This window comes from Heliangelus exortis, chromosome 1 (assembly GCF_036169615.1).
Source record: "Heliangelus exortis chromosome 1, bHelExo1.hap1, whole genome shotgun sequence".
Taxonomy (NCBI): domain Eukaryota; kingdom Metazoa; phylum Chordata; class Aves; order Apodiformes; family Trochilidae; genus Heliangelus; species Heliangelus exortis.
In genome coordinates, this window is record NC_092422.1 from 183,145,148 (window position 1) to 183,166,213 (window position 21,066).

Genomic DNA, 21,066 nt, shown 5'->3' on the forward strand with positions numbered 1-21,066 from the left:
CTGCCATGAGCACAGTGTATGTAGTGCCCAGTGTATCTACTAACAATGTATCTACTAAAGCCTGCTGATTGTTCAGGAAAGCTTTTCCAGACCCCAGCATGATTTTTATTGGGCTGATACAAAGTGCATAAGAGAAGATACATTAATAGGAACCAGTAGTGATTTTGGTAACCCTGCCTTGTCACTCTACCACCGAGGTGACTCATAACCAATGAGTGTGTCCCCCAGAACGGACATGGACCATGGTCCCACAGAACTTGGCTCAGGAGGAGCTGTGGGTGCAGAGCTGACAGGTGGGCAGGCTCAATAACCCAGGTCTCTTGAACAGATGTGCAGAGACTTTAAGTTAAAAAGAGTCTATTATAACCCTCTAGTCCACACAACCCTGTTCTACAATTGCTGTCCATCAACTCCTGCTGGAACTCTAAGAACTGAAGCTGAACTAGAGCAGAAACAGTGACAGATCTTTTAATTTAGCATATCAAATACTGGATTGAGCCCTCCAGTTCAAGAAACATTAAGTCAAACTGCAATTAATACGGAAAATTGCTAGGAGGATCTTTGTGGAATGCCTGTATTCGAGGACTGACAAGGCTGGTTTTCACTTTGCAGTGCAGCTGAGATTGCCTGTGAAAGAGACACAGTTATATCAGATCTTCGGCCCAATTGTGAGAGCATTGTACCTGTGGGGTTTTTTCAACTTCAAGCTAAGTTTCTATTAAGCACAACATCTTTAAGCATTTCTTTACTGGAAAGAAATGTCACTCACAGTTCTCTATTCCTCGTCCCTGTGTTGAATGCAGACAGCTTTCTTTACTCACTCTTCTTAGGAAAATATGTGTTCCCTTCTTCTTCGTAAGAAAATGCCTGAAAGTTTACCTGATCCAGAAATGGCTGTAGAGAGAACCACAAGTCCTCAGGTGTCGCCGATAATTAACTGGGAGCTTAGGCCCAGCTGTGCCCAATAATTAGGGCCTGCCCCAGCCGGAAATGGGCGGGGCTGAAGGGCAAAATAAAAGGCATGCTCCCAGAAGCAGAATTGGACAAGAGATGAAGACACCTGAGGAGAGGGATGGTGAAAGAGCTCCCGAAGAAGAGCCGTATCCCCGAGAGAAGGCTCGCCATAACAAATGGCAAAGAACAAGTGCAGGAACTCTCATTAGTACTCGTGGGCTCTTATTTAGTGTAGGAAATAATTCACCATAAATTATCTTGCAGTAGCGTTGCATTCAAGCATTGGTTTTGACAAATAAAAGTGAAGAAAACTCTTGTTGACTGGCCTATATTCACATCTATTTAAAATTACACATTTTGAGGTTTTTAAAGCAGTTAAACTAAAGTTCTTTTGTGAAATATTATTACATGAAAATGGAAGCATTCCTATCTGCTTGCAACCATTATGCTCTTTCCATTAACAGAAGTGGTGTATTACAATGTCCTAACAGCACTCAAGAATTGCTTGCATTCTATTAAAAAAATGAATGACAAGCATTTCGAGATGACTGAGCTGATTTGCCAGCTTCCTGCTGCTATTTCACCCACACCTTTCTGGAATAATGTTGGATATTTTAGTCTTTAAATCTTGAGCTAAGTCATGAATACTCATGAACTGAGTCAAAACTGATGACTGAAAAAAAACCCAATTAACCAACCAACCAAAAAAACACCACAGAAATTTAATGCTGTGGATACCTGTCCATAGAAGTGTTCAAACCAGGCTGGATGGGGCTTTGATCAAGCTGATCTAGTGGGAGGTGTCCCTGCTCAAGGCAGGGGGTTGGAACGAGATGATCTTTAAGGTCCCTTCCAACCCAAACCGTTCTATGACACAATATTTAGAGAACAAGGAGGTACAATTCAGAGTAGGAAAAGTTTCTGAATTTGCTCTGATGGCTAAGACTAAAAGGAGCTTTAAATTTCATTATTTTCACTCACATTGCCCAAACAAATGCATAGTTCAGTTTAAAAACTGGTCAGTAGAATTTAGTGTGAATATAACGTACCAGAACACGTTACATTAAAGTAAAGAAATTTGGCATAAGATAAACCCCCTTGCAATTCAGCTGGCCCTCGGATATTAGAGGAGCTGGGGACAGCTGGGCTTAGATTCTGAGTGACAACCAATTCACCTTTAGTAGGCCAGGAAAAAAGGGCCTGAATGCACTACTAACAACACACTAGTAAAAAATCACTGGGGACACGCACTGTAGTTTGGTCACACTTAAATGAGGTTTCTTACCAGAAGAAAAATGAAAAGTGTGATTTATTAAAGCAATGGTATTTAAGTTCTTTTGGATTGCTGGTGATAGATTCCCATCTGCAAAAAGAAGCACGTGCAAAATACCTAGGTTTAAATGGATCCCGAGGTGGGGAGGAAACTGTGGATGTAGTTTTATACTTTTAAAGAGACTCTACAGACATAAAGGTAAAAGGGAAAGGGCAGGGGGGTACACAAGTTTTGAATCTTACCCAAAGGAGTCCCAGGGGGGAGAAGAGAGCCCATTGACTGGTCCCAGAGCTCAGGGGTGTCCCTGCGATGCTGTCCTCCCTAACATCCCTCCCCCCATTAACTATTTTTATACTATTCTACCTGACAGGTAGAGCTTGAGTGACTCCAGTCAAGCAAATCTTTATTGTGATTGGTGCAAATTTTTCTCACTTCGCGTTTAGAGGTACAGGCTCCAAAAATTCAGCACACAACCTCTGTGAGGTTGGGAAAGCACCCAGGAGTGGGTAACTTCAGGGATGGAGGTGTGGTTTTTTATATCAAAATGAGATTATAATGAGCAAAAGTACACTTAAGGAACAGCATTTGTCAAAGGGTGACTTTGTCAAAGGGCAGGTTGTTGGCCCAGGGTACCAGTGCAGTCTGTTGGTATTGTTGCCACTGAGTGTGGCTGCAGTGTCCCCGCTCTGCTCCACTCTCCCTGGGATCTCTCCTGAAGTCAGCACACCCAGTACCCCTGACAGGGACACATCCGTGGCAGTCACACAACACTGGCCACATTCCACTGCTCCAAATGCTGTACCTTTACTTAAAGAGCACAAATGCAGTCTGGATCGTTTCTAGCAATTTTAGCAATTATTCCACGTCACAGAGAAGAACCTCACAGTTGTGAGGGCACCATTATTATATAAAGATGATTTAACAATTGCTAATAATTGGTTTTAACATCATGAAACAAAAAACAAACCAAAAACCAAACCAACAAACAAAAAACCACCAGAATAAAATAAATTTTTAAAAAGGGAAAATACATCCTGTAAAATAAAGACATTTACTTTAGATATGGAAAGGATGAAAAATACAAACCTTGCACATTTCTCTGCTGCACTGGACCTATTAGTGAAATTTATACAAACAGGAAAAATTCAAACTTATTTCCCATACATTCTACATTACATTGCAACTGCAATCTGCTGTGCTTTTCCAGTCTCCCAGGCCTCATGGTACCTTCAGATGCAACCCTGTGCATACTTCTATCAGCAACACAGCAATGCAAGTAACACAGGCACAAGTTTTACTGGGCAGAAAACATTGTCAGGAGAGGTGTGTCCAGTCTCAATCCACAGAGAAAGCATATTCACCAATTTGCTTTTGAGAACACTTGACAGTTTTTTTGCTTGCTAGGTATGCAAACTCTAAAGTGAGTTACTTCCATTTTATTTCTTTAATACAGAATTTGACACTCCTTCAAGAGCAGTGAGAATTAGGATCTCCATAGAGTCAGGGTTTTTTAATTCTCTGTGATCAGATTTGTAAATGTCTTATTTTTCTTTTTTTAAAAGGCACTAAAAATATCACTTAACATCTAGGAATCCAATCTCAATGTTAACAGCATTTTAAAATTCACCAAACATAAAGGACATGGTTCATACACTTAGCCTGCTTGTTGGAAAGCATGCATGGTTGCAGGCAATCCTTTAAGCAAAGTTATAGATGGAATTGAAGATAAAGTGCAAGGAGACAAGCATCTAAACCACAGATGTTTCCAGGCCATCTGCCAGTGTGCTTCCATTCATTCCATGGTGGACACAAACCATCAACAAACCCCTTTTCATTCCCTTACATGACATTATTAGAAGAACCTCCAATGGCTCACAAATTTAAATGTCACTACGGACCTCCTTCAAACCTTGAGTTTTGCTCAGCATTCCCTCAGTAGGGAGAGCACTGCCACTGATATGAATTAAAAATAAACATAAGTTAATTCAAATGTTTGTCTTTACAGTAAGACTTTAAATAAGAAACCAAGTAATTTGCACATATATCTCACAATTTCTAAGACTAAATAAAATATGTACGCCATTTCACACTGGAACTATCAGGTATTTGAAAACAAAACAAAACCAAAGTGAGAAAAAAAAACTACTCCAAAACACTCCCCAAGCCCCTTAAATAAAATCCACTGTTAACATTTTGACGGACACATACATTTTTTAACTTTGTAAGTATGAAAGCATTGACAGCATCCTTAGTTACATTGGTGTACTTAAGACTTAATAAATTAAATGGATTTAGGTCTTCCTATACAAGGAATACAAAGATATTTGACCCAAGTTCAAGTTCTGCCTGTGCAAGATGATTTCTTGCTAAGTTCTCTGTCATGAAGACTTTTGGTCAGTGGTCAGTCAACAATTCAAAGGATCCCACTGATTCTTTGAGTAGTGTCACTGGCCATATAGCACATCACTTCTGCCTCAAATACAAATATAAAAAAAACCTCCCACATATTCTCTTTGGTGACATTTGCTGGTTATGCTGTTTGATAGAGCAAGGTCTGCTTTTTTTTCCTTAGTCAATTCAACTGTCTCAGCATTTTCTGTAAAGCTCTTTATCAATAACTTCAGGAATAGCAGACTATTAAGTCTGTACCCTTCATTTGTTTCACAACAAACTGGGTAACATATAACCAAAGTGTGCAACCTAACTTATTTCTAAACTTGATCAGGATGGACAGAATTGCCTTATTTCCTCACCTGTGACAGGTAATAACTGATTTCAGAATGCCTTTCTTTTTCAAAATAAAGGGGAGGTTGATGCATTTCTCTGCCTGTCAAGAGGTACTGTCATTAACCCCTGTTACCTTCTCAGCCTAAATAAAATGAAGCTGATGTCTAGAACCATCAGTAAGTCTGTTCAAGACAGGCACGTCCCATGTAAATATGGCCTTGCAGAGTCAAAGAATATTAAACAAACAGGCAGATTTCCTCCCAGATTAAGTTATATGCTGTAACATAAACCTGCCTCAGCCTACTTCCTACCTAGTAACTTAACAGTGACCAAAGAGAGTCCTTAAGTTTGTCATGTGTTTATTGTAAGTTACTTAATCAAAATAATGTTGGCAGACATTTTCACCTTCAAAGACACCAGAAAAGTAAATTTTCAGATGGCCCCATATAATAGCACATTATCACAATCAGCCTCTCCTTCTTCTCCAGTGTGTTTTATTTAAAACAACTTATTCTTTAGAGAAGCCAAAACAAAGAACTCTGTCTTAGGAAGAAGCATATTACAGCTAAGCAGGCTTTTAATGGGTTAACATTTACTGGCCATTTGTATAACAAAAAATTTATTTGCAGTTCTCTAAAAAAGTACTTATTTGAAAGGTAGTCTAAAAGATTTGCCCATGGTCACAAGGAAATCAATGGCAGTTAAGAACAGAGAGCCCTTAAAAATATGCAGTTTATACCTAAAATCACAAAAGTTGTATTGTTGCACTGCCAAAGCTATTTTGTCTATTTCACACTAAAGAGGCAGAATAGGTTTACAAAATAAATAATAACACTAATGCATTAAGATAGTTCAGATTATCAGAGAACAGGGGGAAACGGCAAACCTTGGAAAAAACCTCAAAGGACTAAATCTTAAAACACCACTGCTAGAAATGTGGTATTTTGAAGAAAACAGAGGTTCAACACTAACATTGATCAGAAATGCAAAGATAAGCACTCCAAGCGACATCACTGTCTTGCTCCTGCACTAAAAAATAACATTCTCATTTTATATTTATTGTATCTCTCTTCAAAAATATGCTTATAAAACAATTTTGGGGGCCAAAACAGACCCAAGGGACTGTTTATATTGCTGCTTTTTAAAAAATAAAAAAGAAATCCTATCTAACTATTGTCTGTTTAGGGAAATCTGTGTCATAAAATCAAGAGAGATAAAGGATGTGTAGCTTTTTTATTTCTTTTTATCTACATAAGAATTTTCAGACCACTTTTATTGGTTATCCAAATGGGAAGTTTTCCTACTGTACATATCATATGAAGTGACAGAGGCAAACCCCACTTCCCTACCAGAAATAGTCTGCTGCTCACAGAAGTGGCAAGCCAACTCACCACCACTACCACGCAAACACAGGCACAGGTCAAGATAATAGTTTGAATTCAACACCTGTGAGTAGTGCACATGTACATGTAAACAGAACCTTCTGAACCAAAACTAGCTTTAAAACAAACAAAAAACCCAAAATCCCAAACAAAAGCATTCAAAAACCCTACCAAAACCCACAAGATATTATTAGCTGGTTTCATGTCATGCTCGAAGCTGTGTTTCTGTGAAATTTATCTTACTGCATAAACTTGAAAGAAAAAAGCTGAAATGCAGTATTCTGCATGCCTGATTTCTAGTGCAAAGAATTCACCATAGCCTGCATTTTTTATAAACAGTGGTAGCTGTAAGTAGGAGAAATATTAAAGTTCCCTTAATATTTCATTATGCTGCCCATTTGGAAAGTATTAGTGCCAAAACAGTGTCCTGGAACCAGGTCTGTGTTAACTTCATATAAAAACTCACCACTTTTACAACCATAATTTGATTTAATTATTGTACACAGGTTAACAAAAACATCACGAGTGAAACTAAACATTGGATTTAACAAAAACAATATTCAGAATGGTACAACACGCATTAATTTTCTCCAGGAAATAGTATTACAAGTGTTCATCTTAATACAATTTAGCCACACTAGAGACAGAAGTTCTGTTAAAATGCAACTGTGGTCTACTAAGCCACTTATTTTAGCACTACAGAATATTTGAAGTTAGAGTCCTACGGTCAAAGATTAAAAATCATTTAAGATTCAAACCCAAAATGTCTTACAGTCAAAATTACAGTATTTAAAAAAACAACACAACAAAATAATCCCAAAACAGTTAATTAAAAGGCTGTTATATATAGTTTTATCCTCTTCATAGCACTCTCTATTCATATAATTGATCGTATCACTGGTAATAGGGTCTGTATCTGGCCTGATCAGGGTGATGTGGTCCAGGAAGTGGGGCCTGAGCAGGAGGCCCTTGCATCCTTGGAGGTGGAGGTGGCCCCCTTGGAGCTGGCCATATCCCTGGACTCATCCCCCCGGGCTGTGTGAAAGGGGGACTAAGAGTTCCTTGATCTTCACTGAACTGTGGCAAAGAGTTAGGATTATAGTGATGGGGAGGGGGTGCATTTACATTTACAGGGGGTCCTCCATGCTGAGGAGGGGGTGGTCCCGGAGGAGGATGATTCATATAAGGTGGCATCTGGGCAATTATATGTCCAGGTGGCGGGGTTATTGGAGGAGGAGCAGAGGTCATTGGTGGTGGAGGAGCTTGGCTGTACACCATGTGCGGAGTACCTGCTGCCTGGGGAGGATGCTGCAGAGGATGGCTGATTGGTGGAGGTGGTGGGGGAGGTGGTGCATAATGTTGCTGTGGAGGCAAAATATGATGAGGGTGTGACACCACTGGTTGCCCCTGGTATTCAGGATGGTGATGAGCAGGTGCAGGGGCTGGTGGAGGTGGTTCTCGAGCACCTGAATTCGAATCATCCTGAATAGGGACAGTTATTAAGTTGCTGTGTTTTCTTGTCGAAATGCGGAAGGTGTCCTGAGCGACCGGGCGGGGCGGCGGCGGAGCCATCGCCATCTCTGCAGGAGGGGCACGGATGTCCTCATGGGGCTGGTTATAATGCTCATGGGGCACGTGCTGTAAAGGAGGTGGTGGCATCATGATGTGCTGCTTTGGTGAAATGTGGCTCATATGATGCTTCTCGGGAGGCATTATGAAGCGCTCGGGAATTTCGGCGGGCGGGGGGGCAATAGGAGGATGCACAGGTTCAATTGGAGGGCGAGTAACAGGCTTCCCAGCTCTCATGTGACGGTGGTTGATGTGAGCCTGCAAGTCTCTCTGGGACAGGTAAGTTCTCTTGCACCCTTGAACAATGCTGCACATGAAGAGAGACCCCCGGACACACTGCTCGATTCGCTGCACGGGTTCATTACAGCTGATTAATCAGAAGAGAGTATTGGTTTACTGTCATCACAGAGAGCTCAATCTGCTAACATCTTTTTGTTAAAAGTCAACCAGTTTACTGGAATTATCCAAATCAGAATGGAAAATTTTTCCCCACAGCAGCAATGAAAGAAAAATTTCATTGATTTTGCAGTTTATCTATTTTTTAAGTCTCCAAACACAACTATGAAAAAACATGCACATTTTATGAGCTGGAAATTATAAATAGCATAACTCTTTCAAACAAATTCCTTCTGTGCATTAAGACTTATCAAGAATCACTATCACTAAGTAAACTAAACTCTCATTTATTCCTTTTCAAACTAAAGAACTAACAGGTTACCTACACAAATACTTAAACAGCAAATCTACTATGGGTGTTTACCACCCATAGCTTACAATCCTAAAACATGGAATGTGAAACTATAATCAAGAGGTGTAGTAAAGAGTGCTCTACTGCATCTGCTACATGGACACAAGTAAGAACCATGTTAATACAGTAACTGAAGTAAGATATTTAAGTTACTTTCCTACATTTTCTTTAATAACAAATCTAGAGATAACTTACCCTGGACACATTTTGTCTCCCTTTTTCTCATGCAGTATAGCACAGTCATAGCAGAAAACATGTTTACAAGGTATCTAGAGACAAAAAAATGGCTCTGTTATGACATCATATGTAAGTATCAATGTAATTTCAGAATACAGCTCTTCCCTCCAGCACACACTTTCTAATAAAAGTAACTAAGCTACCACTAACAGGTATAGTGGTAGTTAGACCTTTACAGCATCTTTCCACAGACACTCTCTAAAGCAGTTTGTGTTGAGTTTATGGTTTTTTGGAGGAAGGTTTGTTTGGGTTTTTTAAAGAGCTGGCAAAAACACAGAGGCAAAAGTTTAAGTCTTGCAGTAGTACCAACACTGAACATTTGCAGAAGCTGCATTTATAATTAACTACACTTGCCTTGCTGACAAGTAAGAAAATTTTTAAAAGCATTAACTGTCATTAAGTCAGATCCTGAAGTCTGTTACATCACACTTAGAAATCTAAATTGATCTCAGGGATTTTGTTACACTAATTTTCAAGTGACATAGAACTGAACAGTGTTTTCTAGCTTCACTGCAAGTCTTTGACTGACATACAGCTTATATTTAAAGCTAAGTCACATAAAGTCCAAACCTATCTTGAAAGTGGTTTTGTTGGTGATGGTGTTTTGGTTTTCCATTTAACATTTTCAAGCTTACTTCATTAAATCAGGGGATAAAGTGACCAGCCAGACAGATGGAACAAACCCACTTCAGCAATAAAAGCCCCTAGTTCCATCCTGATATTCTGCTGCTTATTTAGAGGTCTGCTGATATCAGTAACCTTTAGAGGATCCACACAGACATAGTAAAACCTAATTTTACCCAAAAAGAAACTATGGCTGCACCTTCCACTGGTAATTTCACTCACCATGCGTCCATACATTTTGATGGGCAATCCACACTTGTCACAGAAATGGACTGGTGTATCATCCTTTTCCCCAAGCAAGTTTATCTGATAGGATAGACAAGGAGGTGAGAGAGCAAAACCCAGCATCACTAAAGCTCCACATTTCAGTTATCACTAACACACACATTATTTCCAAATTAGACAAGAAGGATGCAAGAACACTACAAACATGAGAAAGCAGAGGATGTGTTTTCAGTCAGTCAAAAGTAATGGAAGTGCTTTCAGTTAAGAAGGTACCTAAAAGGAAAACCCACAGTTTTCATGATTCACAAAAAGTCAAAACTTCTCCTTCATGACTTTACCTTATAGTCCCAAAAGATGGGTCCAGGGAACCTCCTTTGATTGCCAAACATTTCACCTCCTTTGCATTCATATCGTTCCTCTTCATTATAATCAAATTCTTCTGTGGAAAGAATAAAGAGAAGAAAGACACGAGCCACCCACAACACTTTCCTAATTGATAGGACAGCTGTTAAAAGGATGTGTCATTCTGTACTGAAATCATCAATAAATGCCACAGCTCTTCTAATCTGCTGCTCCCATTCTGCAGAAGGGTTCAGCCAAACAGTGACACTGTCTGTTTTGGAAACATCTGCCACTTAATCCCTATAATGCAGCAATACCCCAAAACTGAACTTGTCTTGCACTTGGACAGAACCTTGGACTCCCAAGTCTCCAAGCCCGAATGAAGTCTTGAATAATGCTGCAGAGTAATATGCTTCCCTTTAGCAAAAGGGCTAGTATTGATCTTAATTTACCTTCATCACCAGCTTGTGTCTTTGAAGGCATCCTGTTCATATTTCTTGCAGTTCGAGGCACAGGTTTGGTTTTATTTGTCTGTTTTGAGATAAGCTTTATAGGGATTCTTCTACGAACGTCAAGACCACCCAATGATCCTGAACTATTTGTTCCTTGCAAATCATTGTCTATGGAAGGTTAAAAAAAAAAAGTTTATGTAACTTTTCAGTTATCAAATAAATTCTAAAGAGTTTCTAAATATTAAGACTACTAAAACAATTTTTAAAGCTTGTTTGAGACTCATAAAACATATCCAAGTTTAATTACTACAGAATTAGTATCTTCACAATTTCTTCTAGAAGTCAAGTCAAAAAACTGTACTGGGAACAACGATGATTTTAGGAAATATAGTGGTAAAAGTAAAGATATTTTTAAAAGTTAGTCTGTCACTTTTCCACAACAGGAAAAAAACATTAATTGTATAGCTCCTCTCACAGCAGAAATAATACTGAAGAGTCAATTCTTTATACAACCTCAACAACATAGAAATCCATACAAGTAAAGATAATTTTTACAATTTACCTAAATTTTTATTGTAGTTGAAACTAGTTTACATATTAACTGTCTTGAGATATCACTGAGAAATTTAGCATAAACTATCACAAAAATATCTGTACTTTTAAGAGTATACATAAGTACCTTTACTAAATTGAAAATTATTGTTCCCTACTACAAACATAATTATCTTTGACCAGGTTTAAATTTGAGTACCAAAGGAAGCAAGAAATAGCCTGATATCAGCAGATATAAGCTCCAAGAGATAATCTAGATAAGGCATTGTAACAAGCAGCACCAGTGGGGAGGGTACAACTCCCATCACTTCCAGTGGCTCTACCTTAAACCACTGATAGTGTTTCAATCATACAAAAATAAAGTTATGCCCTTCATGCATCTACCCAGCTCACGTTCATTTTAACTGAAAACTTCATTTTGTCAGGTGTTTCAAAGAGGGACACACTCAGCCTCGAAGGGGTGTGTCCCAAGAGAGCCTGTGCCCTGCCATCCCACTGGAGACAGCACTGCAGCCCTGGAATGAACACCCAGGCCCCAGAGGATATCAGCACAGCACCCTCTGGGCAGTGAAATGAGAGCCCCATTAGTGTAGTTCTACACAATGCCTCACAACCTACTGTCCCTCAAAGCCTATTGCCACCCCACACAACACAACAAGTAGAAGAAAACCAGAAAAAAAAAAGGGAAAGAGAATATTTCTCCTAAGTTACTCTCCAGGGCACTACAGCCCTGGAATGAACAGGCCCCAGAGGATTTCAGCACAGCACCCTCTGAGCAGTGAAATGAGAGCCCCAGTAGTGTAGTTCTACACAATGCCTCACAACCTACTGTCCCTCAAAGCCTATTACCACCCCACACAACACAACAAGTAGAAGAAAATCAGAAAAAAAAAAAGGGAAAGAGAATATTTCTCCTGAGTTACTCAGCAGCTACCACCAGAGCCATGAACTGCAACAAAGTTTCCAATTGGGACTGTGCGTGGCCAATCACTTCACCTCAAAACAAGAGCTCTCAATTACCTCGGACAGATCAAAGCTATTGATTTCTCTTATCACTGCAGTTGACATCTTTCATTTTAAAAATCAGTATGTAAAAAGGCAAAACCAGTGAAGCCTGGTTTTACTTTTGTACATTTGTTGCTTTTGTTTAGACTGTCCTGTTGGCCAAAGGATGACCCAGCAAACACACAACAGTGACACCAGCCTGCCCCAGAGACTGCTGGCCTAGAATATCAGAGATAACAATACTAAAGCTGCTCTGTTTTTCACTTGTTGGGAAATTCTGCTTTCTACCAGAATACACAAAAGCACAGGCCAGAAAAAGTCTCTGCAGGACCTCAACCAATTGGCAAGTAGGGATTACAAAAAAGCAACTTGTGTTTTATTTGGTCCCTTGAATTGCCAATAGGAAACAAGTCAGTTCTGATGTTTTTCTTCCATAAACCTTTGCAAGCTGGGAACATTTACATTAGTCAGCTGCTTGACTACTCCAAACTAGCAAGTTTATTAGTCATTCATGTTTCATGGAAGGATAATAAATTCCAGCCTCTGTAAGCATAACTGGAGGATCAAGTACAGACAAAAAACATGAAAAAACATTAAACATTCCAAAATGGTTAAGGCTACTTAGAGAGAGAAGTTCTGATTAGAAATGATACACCCTCCCAAACTGTCACTTTTATCCACTTTTCTTGTATTTTTGCCTGTGTGGTTGTTTAGAATTCATAAACACAGCTCAAGTACAGTACCTTACAAATATAGTTACAATGCAATCTTGACAAAGGGGGGGTCCAAAAAAACCTCCAAAATAACCCTAAAAAACCCACGCGACCACTCATTCACTCACTAGGCTACACCAGCACAGTACCAGGCTACATCAAGGCTACAGAACCAAATTTCAGCACATGAGAGCATCTCCTCTCCCGAGCACAACTAAGGCAACACAAAACACATTCACAGCACCGAACCCGGGAAACTCAGCGGGCAAACCGGCGCCTCGCCTCCAAACGCTACCGGCGCCATTCACCTGCCGCGGGCCGGCGGGCTCCGGGCGCACCGCACGGTTTAGCGCAGGCCTCCCGCCCGCCCGCCCGCCCCGAGAGTGCGCAGCCGCCGCCTATGGCCGCATCACTCCGCGGCGGGGCGAGGAGGCTCGGGCGGCTGAGCGGCCCCTCAGGCCGGCGGCCAGCCCCGTGGTGGGAGGGGGGATTGGAGGCCGGGCCCGATCCCCGCCGTGCCGGGGGGGAGGGGGCGGGGCCTCCGCGCGCCGCCGTTCGAGAGCGCGCGGCGGTGGGGGAGCGGGGAACGGCGAGGCCGGCGCTGAGGGGAACCGAGCAGGCCCCGCCGCACGGGCCGCGGGGAATCGCGCCGAACTCGGGCCCCGACGGAGTTACGGAGCACCGGGCCGCATCCCGCCGCTGCCCCGGCACCTCCCCGCAGCCGACGGCCCCGCGCGAGGCCTCTTGCCGCCCGGTATCGCGGAGCGGGCCCAGGTGGGAAGGGTACGGATGGGTCTCCCGGCCTCTCCCCTCCTCACCATTGTGGTCCATGATTCGGCGCGGGGCACTGTGGGAGCGGAAGGGCGCGACCGGAAGCGGCCGGGAGACGGCTGGGGGGGCGTGAAAAAGTGCGCAGTGAGAAAATGTTTGCGGTACCGCGCTCGCTGCGCCGCTCGGGAGCGGCCGCGCCGCCGCAGGACAGGGAGAACATGGCGGGGCCCGCGGAGGAGCTCGGCGGGACGGCGCAGCGCCGGGACCCCGTCTCCCGGCAGGCTCTGCGGTGAGGCCGTGAGGAAGGCGCGGCTGCTCCGCAGGGGTTGCCGGGATGGCGGCGGTCCCGCCGCTGCCCCGGGAGGGGGTGTAGTGCGGCGTGCGCCGCGCCTGCGCATTGGCACGGGACGGGACGGGACGGGACGGGACGGGACGGGAGCTCCCGGCTATCCCGCTGGGAAACGGGGCCGTGCCGTGCCCCGCTGTGCCGTGCCCTCCCCGCTGGGAGCTGCTTCCATCCGCAGTCCGGGCAGGACGATGGCGGGACGCGGGGGCCCGTCCGGCCGCGGTAGTTGGGAGCCGTGACCCGATGGCTTCTCGGGGAAGGATAAAACTAAAAAAGAGAGGGATCTGTCTGCTCGGGAGCCGCAGCAGCCCTGCCTGAGCTGGCTCCTCTGGTGCGCGCTTCCCAGAAACGAGACGGATCTGAAGCCGCGTTGGGCTCTCTCAGCCGCTTGTGGTTCTGTGGTTTTATTCTGCTCTACCCCGTAATGCTCAGCCCTGGGCTTCACAGCAGGAACGGCAGATTACCTACGGTCGGGGCTGTAGAAGTGCCAATGACTTGGTGAAATGGTGGACATCCAGTGCACACTAAAGCTTCACGGCAAGAGCTTACAGTCTTCAAATTTTCCATAAAGTTAGCATTTTGTAAATCCTATGTAATAGTCCACAATTACAGGGTAGTTCTGAAGCACTGGAGAAAGGAAAGGATTATAAATACAATTGAGCCATACTGTTACTGGGTAGAAGGTCACATCAAGCAGTCCTTGCACAATCCCAAACTGGGGGCAACTCTTAATCCAAACACTTCAGACTGGGGACTGGCTCACTAGGGCTCTCCAGGATTGGGATATTGTGTCCCTGCAGACTATGCCTCTCCATATTTTTGTAGCTTTAATATTTAAAATCTGCCATTTTAGCCCAATGTTTCTTCTCTTACCCCCACAGGGCACAGAGAACAAGTTTTTCCCTTTGTGCTTCCTAGAAATTCCCTGGGGGAAGTGTGACACCTCAGATCCCTCCACAATAGACTATTTCTCCATAATAAGAATTTACAGAAAAGACATTAAAAAAGAAAACATGCAGATGCACAGAACATGTTTTCCATATGCACAACTTTTATTTTTTAGTTAATGTATACAATTACTTTTAAAATGCAGCTTTTTGAATGGATAAAACCCCTAAAATATACCTCCAAAATTTATTACCTGATATGCAAAGACAGAATACTCAAAATGCATACAAAAATATTTCTTCATTTGACTGGCAAAAGATAAGCATGTCTAATTGCATTATTTACAAACGTTTGAATTAGTACAGAATTGTATAGATTTTTAGCTTCATTGTAAAGTCCATTATTTTGGTGTTCTTCACTTTGATAGATACATAGCTAGAAAACTAAGAAGCATGTATGCTCTGACCCACTGAGGAAGTTATTTGAATGACTTCTATATATTACCTCTTACTGTTCCCTGGGCTTTATGTGACATTCTGTTTTTCAGAAAAAGTTGGCTATTTTGTACCAGTTAAATTAAGAACAAATACAACCATGTCTGGAAGAAATGCGCAGGCCAAGAATAAGTGCATTGAATCATATTTTATCACAATTAATTCCATCTGAAATGTTATATTTGGAAAGGAAACTGGGAGGCTGATGTTTATTTAATTGCTTTTTCTAAACACCTGTATAGACAAAAACTGGAGAAGATTCAAAAAATAATGTAAGTCTGTCACAGTTTAATACTGGCCTGGCACAGAATACAGATGGCTGCATGCTTTGCTTGGCCTTTCAGATAAATCCTTTCTAGTGGGGTTGATGAAAACTAAAACCAAGCAGATACCACAGCCTCTCCCCCTCAGCCCACACAGCTACTTACAAGAAACTTAGCTAAAAGCAAATTACAAGACAGAAAATTACCTTTATCCTGGCCCAAACCAGGACATAGCCCACATTTCTATCAAGTAAGTGCAGATGTTCTCATGAAGTGCAAACTTCACAGTGCAGATGTTCTCATGAGGAAAAGAAATCCCTCTGCTATTGTGGATTTTTCCCCCCATGTTTCCATAGTATGTGTTCTGCATAAAAAATTAGCTGAGAGCTCACATACCAGTCCCAGGTAGAATATTTCGCTTTTTTACATTAAATGTGCATCCATTTTAGAAAAGCCTCTGAGCAACATGTTCCCTGGCTTTGTCCTGTTGCTACTGGCACTGGCAGCAGTGCCTTGTCACATCAAGGGAAGTTGGAGCCAGGGCCCAATAGCAAAGTTTTGTCAGCAGTGCCAGCCTCCTGCATTACTGGTGAATGGGAGGGGAGAGAATGAGAACAGGTAGGGCTAAAAACATGAATTTCACATCACAGCCTGAGCCCAAGCCTTGGTATAAATAGAAATTCATACTTGTATCTAAGGAGGTGCAGATCAGCCTGACTGGCCTCTTGAGCATGCACCTCATCCTCAGTTGGTGGGGATGCCAACTGAACAGACAAATGAGAGGTGTCAACACAAACCTGTGTTTCTGATGGCTTGGAACATCAATGTCACATAGGTTCAAGGGTGTTACCAGAAATGAGAAACCTCACTGACTGTCAGGAAGGCTGAAGATACTGCCTTAATTAGAGAATAAAGGTGTCAGGTGCTGTTACCTACTGTGTAAGGTACTGTCAAAGTGACTGAAGATTATAGGACTTTTTTTCTTCCTGATTTTGATGCAGTTCATTCAAGTCCTTAGGACAAAAGAATTTATTTAGTGCTTAGCTTTTCACCTAAGATTTTCCAATAACATTAATTGCAACAAAGGTCTTTTCTGTACAGTGTGGTATAGGAAATTTTCTTGGATGTGGGAGACTTAAATATGTGAACATACTGAAGCTAATTAGCCCACTTTGTGAAACTTAAAGGGATTTTATACTTGGGCATTTCTTACACTTCTGTTATATAGTCCCTCATCACCTAGGATTTTTTTCCATTTAAAATATCAATGTAGTGCTAAAAAGTTAAGATATCAGTCTCTTTTTCCATCAGAAAACATTTCTTCTTCATGAGAAGTAAGAATATTGATTTTCTGCATATATTTTATATGGTCCTAAAGCAAGAGTTAAAGTTCTGCAGGTCAAATCCTTTATCTTGTAAATTATTGCACTTCTGCGTTATGGACGGTCAAATGTAAAAGAACAGCAGCAGTTTGATGTAGAATACTAAAAGAAAAAAGCTATATAAAAATATATATTCATTACACTAAATAAATTCCTATATTCCATTTTTAAGAACCACAAACCTCTACGCTAGGTCACATTTTGACTCTTTCTTGCACCCAGTAGCAGCCTGTTCTACAGACTCTGTAAAGTACTTGGAGAGCAAGGTTTTCCTTAATCTCACTTAGGTCATGATCTGCCTCTTGATGGAAGAAGATATGTAGCCTATCCAAAATAATCTTCTGTGTATACTTCATATTAGGGACAATCATTAATAGTAGTGCATGATTTGCTACAATGGGATTAATACAGAACTAAGGAACCCATCTCCAAGGGTCTTTTCTCTTGAAACCCTATTTAAAGTTTTATAGTTGTTCAGTGCTGTTTTCAGTTCATGTGATTTTTTCACCAATCACTGGTTTCAGTTATCTAAAAAAACTGCAGCAGTTTAAGGAATTGCTCAGAAAAACTGATCACAATACATTTTTTTCAAGACTTGTCAGCACATATGCTCACACTGATGTTATAGAATTGCAAAGCCTTGGCCAGCTAGAACTCCTTCCCTCTTGCTAAGCATTGTGCAAATACAGAACTAAAGGCCTGCCATCCAAAATGTTGTTCTCTTCAACTCTTCCAGGCAGACCACAAAGCAGCTTTGTCATCCTTTACATGCAGAGAAAATAGCATAATGCACCTTCTGCTTGACTGGTCCCAAAACTGAGTTCATCTTTTGTAATAGTCTTCTGATTTTTTAAAAAATTTCTTTTAAATCAATGTATGATATTGGAAATTGCTTCCTAAATCAAGGTCCAGAATATTTCCAGCATAACATTAGTGGAAATTTGGAGATTTCTAGACATCTTTATCATTCAGATAAACAATCAGGATTTTCTTCAAGTGCAAAGATTGGTTTCATTGTAGAAAATGCTTATCTAGTACTGGTGCATTGCATTGCTGCAAGTTCACAGGCAGGGCAGTACCAGCAGCCCATCTTCATGAAGCAAGTCTTCGCATAGCCTAGTGAAAGGATTTTCACAAGGTGGAGAGAAAGAAGCCATGGTTAGTTCTGAGTACACATTGCTTGGAAAAATAAAATATTTGTGTATGTGTTAACTAAAAAAAAACTAGCAAGTTTAATCTGGCCTCAGTAAAAGTACAAAGAATATCACTGTTCTGAGGTAGCATCCCTCTGCCTCGTGTCTGTATCAGACAATTCAGTCAGGGAGCTGCAGGACTGAAGGTTAGTGGCTCTCACCTTCAAATTGTGGCTATAAAGATGGGGGACAGAAGACTGTCAGAACACTCTTTGACTTTTGATTGGTAGTTTTATGTCTGGCTTCTTGTCTGATGACAGTTATACAAATATCTAAGCAATCCCATGAATGGAAATCAGAATTTAAGTCCTTTTGGCCTGTCATTCCTAAATGCTTTTGCTTTATAGCTTTTTTAATCCCTCATTCCCTCCTACACTGCAACCTACAGAGAAGTGGAAAGTGCTACTCCCCATTTTAATGCAAAAGAATATTTGGCTTTATTGCAATACTTATACCAACGAAGAAAGAAGGGAGTAATCCAGGGTACCAAGTATTACAATTGACTTACCAACTGCTGATGAAGTCTGAGAGGGTTTTGCTTAGGGTCTTGGTTTCTAATTTCACTAATCTGCCTTCCAAGATGATCTGACCTTTTCCTAGAGGACTTCATGCTGTGGTAGAAACTATAGTGCGGGGTGATGCTGAACCTCTACCCAGCTACAACCTCCTCTTACCTCCCTCCCTCCAGGAAACTCTGAATCCCTCACACACAGCTAGAGCATGACAGATAGAAGGGTCACAGCATCCCTCTAGCCCCTTTCCATTCCTGCAGCTGGACAAGAGTGGCCAAGCACAGGCCACTACACCATTTTAGATGGGGAATTAAAAATGGAGTTCTGACTACTACTGCAGTAGGAAAGTAGGAGGGACACAGAGTAATGGTCCCTTTACCTACATGGAGTGTTGTAATGCTTCCAAAGTATTGACACATCACTAGTTTAATCCATCTCAGGCTATAAAAGGGCATTTAACCCAACATCCTGTTTTCTGAGTAAGTGGCCTGTGTGCAGCACTGTTATGTTAGCAGTAACTGCTCTTTTATTTTCTGGCAGATTCTGTAAATATAGGTACTTATTGGATGGATTTGTGTGTATGTTAGCACACTGCTTTGCTGCAGCTTCCTGTAAAATTTTCAGACTGTGCAAGAAAGTGTCTGCTCTTTTAAAAGGGGGGAGCCATAATTTTGGTCTCAGGTGCTTTACCAAGTCTTTGAGGCACCTAAGTTGTGTTTAGATCTCCTTATAAGCCTGTGTAAGGAAAAAGTAGTCTTAGAATGATGAGATGCTTATGCACATCTAATCTGCTAGGTGTCAAGAAAGACATGGCTTCCTCCACTAAGCACAGACACTCAGGTACCCAGGAAGGGTATTTATTTACAAAGAAGGAAACTGTTGAGGGCTCACTTCATCTGCCATACTCTCCCAGCATGACTCAGTGCTACAGGCAAAGGAATAAAGACAGAAATATTCTGTAAATCATAGACACATTCAGCTCTAAAGTGCATACCTCTTCCTGAACATCAAGTTCATCATCAGGCTGGCTTGTCTCTGTGAATTCTATGGGTTCCTTAGACTCCTGCATGAGTGAAATCTTGGCGGAAAGAAATGAAGAAATACAATGAGTTACGCATTTTCCGCATCATCAAAATGGATTTGTTACTCTGAAGTGTCTTAAGACAACCATCACAACTTACAAGAGGCTGTTGTTTGCTGTTCCTTGACAAAGCTGTTGATTTAGTTCAGCTGAGAGGAATTTAAATCTTGAAAAGCTTTTGGTCCTGCCTCTCCTCATGACTAGTTATGGCTTTGTGAAAATAATAAAAGTGGAATCTATCTCTAAGCTGCTGTCTAGATTTGTCAAAATGTTAATCTCTACTACAAAGCAGTAGTGTGCAAACAAATATTTAAAAATAAGGGTCCTGTCCTAGTTTGAATTAGTAATGAATTTAAAATAAATTTTATTCATAATACTGTAATAGTGATTGCTAGGGAAGGAATTGGAGAAAAAAACAGTTGGCCCACGTTTAAACATTACTGAGTGCTCTTGTTGTCTCAAAAAACATGGAATACGGCTATAAAATGCCCAGAGAAAGGCAGCAGGAATAAACACTAGTGCAGAACAACTTCTATATGCACTCACACCAAGTAGAATGAGACTCCTGAGCTTTGATTAGAGGTATATGAAGTATATAATATGAGGTATATGAATTATAAAATGGTGTTAAGAAAAAGAGCAGGGAATGATTATTCATTGCAACTAACAATCCAGAAATCCAACAAGCTTTAAACAAACAAAAATACTTATCGCCTAACACATTTAAATTACAGAACCCATCTCCACAAGATAGTGTCAAGGAGAGTAGTTGTGGTGGGTGACTCCCTTCTGAGGGGGACAGAAGGGCCCATCTGTCGACCAGACCCATCCCACAGGGAGGTCTGTTGCCTCCCTGGGGCTCGGATTAGAGATGTTAAAAGGAAACTGCCGAATCTTGTGGGTTCCTCTGATTACTATCCACTGCTGATTTTTCAGGTTGGCAGTGATGAAATCATCACAAGAAGTGTAAGGGCAATGAAGAGGGACTTCAGGGCCCTGGGACGGCTAGTTAGGGGGTCTGGAGCGCAAGTAGTGTTTGCCTCCATCCCTCCTGTAAGAATAGGTGGGGAGGTATATAGGAAGATTTTAGAGGTCAATGAGTGGCTAAGGGACTGGTGCCAAAGACAGGGTTTTGGTTTTTTTGATCACGGGATGCTATATGAGACACCTGGCCTGGTGGTGGCAGGTGGGATGCACCTGTCCCAGAGGGGGAAGAGGCTTTTGGGGCAGGACTTGGCAGGGCTCATTGAGAGAGCTTTAAACTAGATGTGAAGGGGGAAGGGGAGAAAACTGGGTCTGTTAGGGACAAACACAAGAAGGACGAACCGGGGCC

General features: G+C 41.7%; 2 protein-coding genes across 5 annotated transcripts in view; both read right to left on the reverse strand.

Moving 5' to 3' along the window:
• Positions 1-6,168: 6,168 nt before the first annotated feature.
• CBLL1 (Cbl proto-oncogene like 1) lies at positions 6,169-13,935 on the reverse strand. Of its 2 annotated transcripts, none has more exons than XM_071733904.1 (6): positions 13,622-13,935; positions 10,534-10,701; positions 10,078-10,175; positions 9,737-9,820; positions 8,849-8,922; positions 6,169-8,272 (listed from the first exon to the last, which is right to left on the reverse strand). In XM_071733904.1, the coding sequence occupies exons 1-6, from the start codon at positions 13,632-13,634 to the stop codon at positions 7,231-7,233; spliced, it is 1,479 nt and encodes a 492-aa protein (XP_071590005.1). In that variant the 5' UTR covers positions 13,635-13,935; the 3' UTR covers positions 6,169-7,230. The 2 variants fall into 2 exon arrangements, with proteins under 2 accessions (XP_071590005.1, XP_071590006.1); XM_071733905.1 differs by having other exon boundaries at positions 10,078-10,178; positions 13,622-13,893.
• Positions 13,936-14,953: 1,018 nt separating this feature from the next.
• The window catches only part of SLC26A4 (solute carrier family 26 member 4), a 29,740-nt gene continuing 23,627 nt past the window's right edge, over positions 14,954-21,066 (reverse strand). For all 3 annotated transcript variants that reach the window (XM_071733907.1, XM_071733908.1, XM_071733906.1), the window contains 2 exons: positions 19,647-19,730; positions 14,954-18,063 (listed from right to left, as the gene is read on the reverse strand). In XM_071733907.1, the coding sequence (XP_071590008.1) occupies positions 18,040-18,063; positions 19,647-19,730 (108 nt within the window). In that variant the 3' untranslated portion in view covers positions 14,954-18,039. The remainder of the gene's footprint in view (positions 18,064-19,646; positions 19,731-21,066) is intronic.